Here is a 7,817-nt window from a genome sequence, read left to right as displayed (position 1 = left end):
ATCGAATAACAAAATGCACATGAACAGAAGCCCCTAAGCAATAAAATACATCGACCCTCCAATATGCTTTTAATATCAATACTTAGGAAGGCAAGGTAGAAGGCATAGGGAAGAAAACCTACAAGATAGGCGTTCTTGGTTCTGGAGGTCTGCGATTGTTCACCTCTTTTAGCCAGCGCTGACACACGTGCAGCTACTCTACAAGCCCCAGAAAGCTGTTCTCTGAGGCCAGAATCCAGAGCGCCTGGCGTTCCTACTTCCGGCCCCGCCCCCGCCCCACAGTTGCTAGGAGACGTGATGTCACCGGAAGCGAGGCCTGGGATAGGCTGAGGCCTGGGGAAACCTCTCCCCCACGGCCGCCTGGGTGCCAGCGCTGGCTCTCCAGCTGTTCCTAGGCCGGGGCGAGGGTCTAGAGAGGGAGAGCGGGCTGCGGCCGGTCTCCGCTCCCCAGCCGCCGGCTCCGCGGCTGTTAGTGCTTCCCTCGAGCCGGCAGCCTGGCTGGCCGCTTCCGGGCAGCTGCCCGCGCTCCTGACTGACAGGCGCTGTCCGCACCGCCCGCGCCACCCGCCACGTCTCCGCTCTCTGCCGGCGTACGGCGTGGCTGCCTGCCGAGCGACCTCTTTGAGCCCCGCGCGATGTGGGTTCCCGGCTTCGGATCCGCGCGAGTTCCCCAGCGCCGGCGCTCCGGGTTGGAGTCGTCCTCCGTGCGGCCGCTGTGGCTGCTGCTGCTGTTTCTGCTGGCAGCCGTGCGGCCAGTGAGCGCCTGGGAGAGCGGAGACCTGGAGTTGTTCGATTTGGTGGAAGAGGTGCAGTTGAACTTCTACGAGTTCCTCGGGGTGCAGCAGGTAAGCGCGCCGGACCTCCTCACCCAGCCCGGTCCACTTGACCGCCATCTCTTCCCAGTCGCTCACTGTCGGCCCAACTTCGGAACTTCTGATCTAAGTGTTAGGCTGGACGGTGCAACTAGCTTCGGAGTGCTGATACCTTTTCTTTGACTTTCTGGAGACCATCCTTCCCCCACCCCGCGAGCTGGGCTGAAGGAAGAAGGAAGAGGTGTAGGCAGACGGATTTTAACACTTACCCGTCTCAAGTGTGACACAGTAACCATGTATCACCCCACATTGTCATCTTCCCACTTAAACATATTTTTACTTCAACTGCCTCCCTCTCCCTCGTCCTTTCTGGGAAGACTGAAATACATTTTGCCCAGCGTCTGTTAGCAGTTTTCTTGCACTGTTATTTTGTAATCGTTAAAGCCTGCTATTAGTGTTTGTGTTGCAGTTAGAAATCTGGAAAAATTTGAAGCCTCCTCCCGCTTGGTCCTAGAACTCATAAATAAGAGAAGTTGTGAAGCTTTCAGGGTTTGAGGTGTTTGGAGTGCTGTTGGAAGAGGAGGCCAGGATAGTCTTGTGTATACGTCCTTGCCTCTCCATTGATTCTGTTCAGGTTTTAACTTGGGTCTTTAACTTGTAAAATCTCTTGTTCCCTTTTATTTCTACTTGAAAGTGATTGAGTGAGGGTATTTATTCAGACTACCTCAAACAATGAACAGAAAAAAGAAGACATGTTACTAACTTCAAGATCATGGAATGAGAGAGAATTCCACAAGCTATGATTGAGTCCTTCACACAAGATGTAAGTTGTGAAGCAAAAACAACAGCAGCAGCAAAAAGGCACACTTAACAGAATTAGCTAAGAAATGTACCTCTTCCTATAAGTTATGAAATAGGAAACTTTCAAAGGAAATGAATTGAATTGTTAAACAGAAATTTAATTTTTAATAATTGCATTTTAATTCCATGATTGCATATAAAATCATCGAGTATAAAATTGCCACGGTATTGAACTTAACAGTTCTCATTTCTTAAGAGTTAAAAATATTATACACAGTGGTTTTGTGGTCATTGTGTTACCTTGTGCCACTTCTGCTCATAGAGAAAAAAATAGGCCTCATTTCCAGAGTAAATGATAATGCAGTGTATTTAACAATAATTAGTGAAAATGTAAGTTTGATGACTGTTTATTTGGGCTTAGATTCTTGAGACAGGTTCTCCATGTAGCTCAGCCTATCCTCTTAAACTGTCACTCCCCAGCCTCAGGCTCCTGGATGCTGAGATTGTAGGCTCCCCTCCCCCCCTCAGGAGAGGCATTTCACTTTTTAATGTAAAACAACAACAATAACCCCCCCCCCCCCCAACTAGGATAGGTAGAATAGGAAGTAATTCCTCTACAGTTTTTTCATTTTTTTAAAATTTTATTTACGTTAATTACCACTTCCTTCCAGCCCCAAGGTTTCTCATTGTGCTGTACTGACTAGCCTGGAATTTAGTAGGTTGACCAGGCTAGCTATCCATCCACCTACCTCAAGGACTACTGGAATTGAAGACATGTGCCAGTATACCTGGCCTAATCCCTTCCATGTTAGTGTGTGTGTGTTTGTCTACCTCTGTCAGGGTCTTAAATGTTTCTTCTTAGTACCACACCACAATGCTGCTCTAGGTTTGTTTTGTTTTGTTTTTAATGTTTATGAATGCTTTCTTGCAGGCATGTCTGTGTACCACCTTTGTGCCTAGCACCCGCTGAGGCCAGAATATGGCCTGAGACCGTAATTACAGACATTTGTGAGCTGCAATGTGACTGTTGAGAATCAAATCTGGGGCCTTTGAAAAAACAGCCAGTGCTCTTAACCACTAAGCCATCTTTGCAACACCAGGAATGTTCTTTATTGCATTTATTTTTTGTTTGTCTATTTATTTATTATGCGTGCCATGGCAAACATGGAGGTCAGAGGACAGCTCTTGGAAGTTGGTGTTTTCTTTCCATGAGGGTCCTAGGAATTAAATTTAGTAGACGCCTTTAACTACTGAGCCATCTTGCTAGGTCAACTAAATAGTTGTTTTGTATTCATTAAGATTGATCAAATTCAGGGGCTGGAGAGACAGCTCAGCGGTTAAGAGTATTGACTGCCCTTCCACACAGTGGCTTACAAACATCTGTAATGAGATCCGATGCCCTCTTCTGGTGTGTCTGAAGACAGCTACAGTGTACTTACATATAATAAATAAATAAATCTTTAAAAAGATGGATTAAATTCTGTAGCTAGTGAGTTTTATATATAACTGTACTGGCTCATATTTTGTCACCTTGACACATGCTAGAGGGGATATAAGTCATCTTTGAAGAAGGGATTTCAATTGAGAGCTTGCCTGAATCATGTTGGTTTGTAGGCATGTCTGTGGGAGCATTTTCTTGACATGATTGTTGTGGGAGGGCCCAGCCCACTATGTGTGGTATCACCACTTGGCAGATGATCCTGAGTTATATGAAAAGCTAGATGAGGAAGCCATGGGGAACAAAACAGTGAGTAGCATACCTACAAGGTCTCTGCTTCAGTTCCTGCTTTGACTTCCCTCAAAGATGGACTGTGACGTGGAAATGTAAGCCAAAAACCCGCTTTCTCCCTTAAATTTATCTTGTCAGTGTTTTGTCATAGCAACAGAAAACAAAGTAGGACAATAACTTAGGAAAACAAATCTTGATGATGCTTTTGAATAGTTTGTAGAAATTAAGCTTTTAAAGAGAATATAGTGACTTAGCAGTAGACTTAGTTGGTCTCAGATTTATATTACATCTGCATGGAGAGATGGGTCAGTAGTTAAAGAGAACTTGCTGATCAAAGAAAACACATAGTGGAATTTGTGGCTCTAGCTGCATGTGTAGCAGAGGATGGCCTAGTCGGTCATCAATGGGAGGAGAGGCTCTAGGTCCTGTGAAGGTTCTATGCCCCAGTGTAGGGGAATGCCAGGGCTAGGAATGGGAGTGGGTGGGTTGGGGAGTAGGGGGAGGGGATAGGGGATTTTCAGAGGGGAAACTAGGAAAGGGGATAACATTTGAAATGTAAATAAAGAAAATATCTAATAAAAAAGAAATTTAAGTAATCAAAAACAATAAAAAGAGAGAGAGAACTTGCTGTTCTTGCAGAGGAATGGATTTCATTCCCTAGTGCCTGTGTGTTTTAGCTCACAACTGCCTACAATTCCAATTTTAGGGGCTCTCACACCTGATGTGGCCTCTGACGGTACTGTACTTGAATATACTGTAAGGCCCCGGATGCTGGGCCTCCACTCAAGTCCCAGGATGAGCTGGCCAGCACCCCAGTGTCCCAAGAGAAAACCACACCTGATGCAAACTGCAAGAGGTTTTATTATCAGCTAGCTGAGGACGAAGTCCCTCCACCGTGCAGGGCAGGGGAGTTCGACCCCGAGTGGTGACAGTAGGGGGTTTTTAACAGCTAGCTGAGGAATTGGGAGGAGTTGGGAGGAGATGGGAGGAGCTGGGAGGAGAGTTGGGAGGAGTGTTGGGAGGAGTTGGGAGGAGAGTTGGCTACAGCTCCTTTCTGGTGAGGGGGGGAGTGAGCTGCAGCCTCCTCTCCAGCGTCTATCTCCATGTCCTTGGCACAGGAAGGCAGGCATCTCCGGTTGTACAGTATAGAAACAAAAAGATCTTTTGCTGGCTATAGAGAACAAAGAGCTTCTTTCTAGCTGTATTTTTAAAGATCAGGGAAAACAAGCTTGGGGAACATTCAGGGGCTTTACCTTCCAGGGAGAAACGCTCTAAGTCGGGGTCTCACAATACAAACCCACACATTATGCACATAATTTAAAAAGATTTGTTACCTGGCCTCGTCTGTGCACTATCATGGTTTGTAATTTCATACTATTTAGTTTGCAGTGAATTAGTATGAACAACTAGAGACCTTAATCTTGTTAGGAATGATGGGGAAATACATATAGATAATTGAGAAGATTTGGTCAAATTGGTAAAATTTGAAAAGAATTCAGAAAATTATTTTAATCTGTATTTCTATGTTTAGCTGTGTTGAAATTGAAAAGAAAGCCAGAAGGAACTTAATTCTTATTGACAATGGAAAATAGATCGGAACGTTCTTTACTTTGAATCTTAGCTTTCTTGGAAGACTTTCAAGGGACCAAATATGTAATAGAGATAAACTCAACCTGTTTAAGGTTTAATGTGTGATATTCAAAAGCCAAGCAATCCTGTTGACTAGCAGATGTTGGAACAGACGAAGTAGCAAAACTATCCAGTGTTGTTATTCAGTGAAGACTTATTTGGTATTCACTGGATCTTAAGCATAAAACCCTTAGCCTCATATAGGTTAATACTTTAGTTGCAATGGGAACACAAAATAGTGAATGTAAATAGGTATATATAAACAGTGAATGTAAATAGGTATATATAAATAGTGAATGTAAATAGGTATATATAAATAGCAGATGCACAGAGGCTTCTGAAGGACATGAGAAGTTATAAGAAGGCATTGATTCTATTCATAAGGACTCCAGCCTTATAGCCTATCAATTCCCAGATGTACTATCTCTTAGTCCTTATCACTTTAGGAATTGGACTTCAACATAATCATTTTAGAAGGACTCAGACATTCAGGTTATAGTGTGATGTAGTAGCATTCAACATGGTGGACAAACATTCAAGGAAGAGAGTGAGTGCACAGGTCTTGATACAGGAGTATGTTGAGTGAGGGACTAGCAGCCAGTATTGCCAGAGCAGAGTGCTGGAGAATAGTAAGATCCAAGTCCTAGTGGTAGGGACAGATCATGCAGGCTTGCAGGCCATTATAAGGACATTGATTTTTACTCATAATTAAGTTGTGGAGTGGCAACCAGATTTGAAGTAAATTTCAAAATGGTCACGTCTTTGTGCTAAGGATAGTTTATAAGGCATTAGTTTCTTAGAGAAATAATGGTCGTGTAGAATGTAGCATAGGCCTGGGTGGTAGCAGTCATATTGGTATGAAGCGATCAGATTCTGTATTTAATTTGATCATAAAATTAATAAGATTTTATTCAGATGGTGTGCTAGTTAGTTGATTTTTTTTTTTTTTCAGGTTTGAGAAAACACCTCCATAAGTGTGGCCTGTATGCAAGTGTTTGGGACTCTTTCTTGATGATTGATATGAGACGGGTAGCCTAATGTGGGTAGTGCCACTCATGGACATGTATAAGAACTTCTTGGTTGTCTAGCAAAGCAGACTGAGTGTGCCATAGGAAGGAAGCCAGTAAGCATTGCCTCCGCTCTGCTTCAGTTCCTGCCTTAAGTTTTCTTCATGATGGAGTGTAAACTGTAAGGGAAAATAAACCCTTCCCTCCCTAAGTTGCTTTCGGTCATGGTCCTTATCACAGCAATAGGAAAGCAAACAGGACAAGTGGTGTAACTCTGGATTCTAACAGAAGAGCAATTGAAGAAAATTCTAAAGGTTAAGGAGGCAGTTGAACTTACTGAGTGTGGAAGCCTGGACAGGGACTCTGGTTGAGGGAAAACCAAGAGTTTGGTCACATCAAATTTGCTATTTCTGTTAAGCACAGTGGAGACTGGCATGTAGCTATTTGTTTATTCAGGTCTGGAGTGCAGAGAGAAAAAGTGGGCTGTAGATAATAAACTAGTTCTGAGCCGGGCATGGTGGCGCACGCCTTTAATCCCAGCACTCAGGAGGCAGAGGCAGGCGGATTTCTGAGTACCAGGCCAGCCTGGTCTACAAAGTGAGTCCCAGGACAGCCAGGGCTATACAGAGAAACCCTGTCTTGAAAAACAAAACAAAACAACTAGTTCTTGGTACTTAGAAGGTGACTTGAAAACACGTAACTGAAAGAGTTTACCCTTTCAGTTCAAAAGAATGAATCTAAAAGACAAGGGAAGAGGTCTGAGAACTAAGCCAAAAAGATGGTGACAAGGGAGATGAAGAACCAGTGAGAGAGATAGGAAGAGACAAACCAAGACATGGGATGTCTTTCAAGCCAAGTAGTGGAAATATCTCAGAGAGGAAGAAGTGATCAGCTGAGTAAGGTAAAGAATCAAATATGAAGGTTCTGAGAATTGGCTGGACTTAACAGTGGGTTCAGGAGAGGAGACGAGGAAGAGTTGGGTGATGGAAATTAGATGATTCTGATTGCACCTTTTTTGTCTTCTGGTCATTCCCTAAGCTTCGTACTTGCAATGATATGCCTACTTTATTTTTTTAGCTTTATGATTTTGGGCAATTTTAAGAGTGACTTCGTTCTTTAGAACAGATGAGTTTTGGGGTGGAGCGATGGCTCAGCTGTTAAAGGCTAAGCTCACAACCAAAAGCATAAGAACAGGTGAATTTTGTGGACACCTGTCAGACGCTTTAGTATATACTGAATGAAATAACATTGATGAAACCATGTAAGTGTTATAACAAAACTTAAATTGCAATTCCCTAAACAAGTATTTTCTTAGTATTTTTTACTTAACAATAGGTCACATTTATATAATGTTTTTTAAGGCTCCTGTAGAGCATTGTGCATGTTTCAAGTTGTTCTAGAAATTTAGGAAGAGACTTCAGAAGTCTTTGGTAGAGGTTAACTCTAGAGAGCAAATCAATGGTTTGACCTAATTTTTGGATGTGTTTTAATTGTTCATAAGGCACTCCAAAGTGACTATTACATCTTTTCAGAGGAGAATCAAGCAGAAAGATGAACAACACCATGTAGGGTGGGAGATATGCTGTTCAAAATCTTAAATCGAACTTTAATTCTAGAGCCGTATGTATATTTGTATTTCTTTTTTTTTTTTAGGATTTGTAACTCTTTAATTTTTAATATTTTTTATTACATATTTTCCTCAATTTCATTTCCAATGCTATCCCAAAAGTCCCCCATAGCGCCGCCCACTTCCCTACCCACCCATTCCCATTCTTTTGGCCCTGGCATTCCCCTATATTGGGGCATATAAAGTTTGCAAGTCCAATGGGCCTCTCTTTC

General features: G+C 43.0%; 1 protein-coding gene across 1 annotated transcript in view; it reads left to right on the top strand.

Moving 5' to 3' along the window:
* Nucleotides 1–326: 326 nt before the first annotated feature.
* The window catches only part of Dnajc1 (DnaJ heat shock protein family (Hsp40) member C1), a 157,583-nt gene continuing 150,092 nt past the window's right edge, over nt 327–7,817 (top strand). The window contains exon 1 of the mRNA XM_021152177.2: nt 327–845. Coding sequence (XP_021007836.1) covers nt 636–845 — 210 coding nt within the window. The 5' untranslated portion in view covers nt 327–635. The remainder of the gene's footprint in view (nt 846–7,817) is intronic.

Source organism: Mus caroli, chromosome 2, assembly GCF_900094665.2.
Source record: "Mus caroli chromosome 2, CAROLI_EIJ_v1.1, whole genome shotgun sequence".
Classification (NCBI taxonomy): Eukaryota; Metazoa; Chordata; class Mammalia; order Rodentia; family Muridae; genus Mus; species Mus caroli.
The sequence above is the reverse complement of the archived record's forward strand: the minus strand, read 5'-3'. Positions and strand labels throughout refer to the sequence as shown.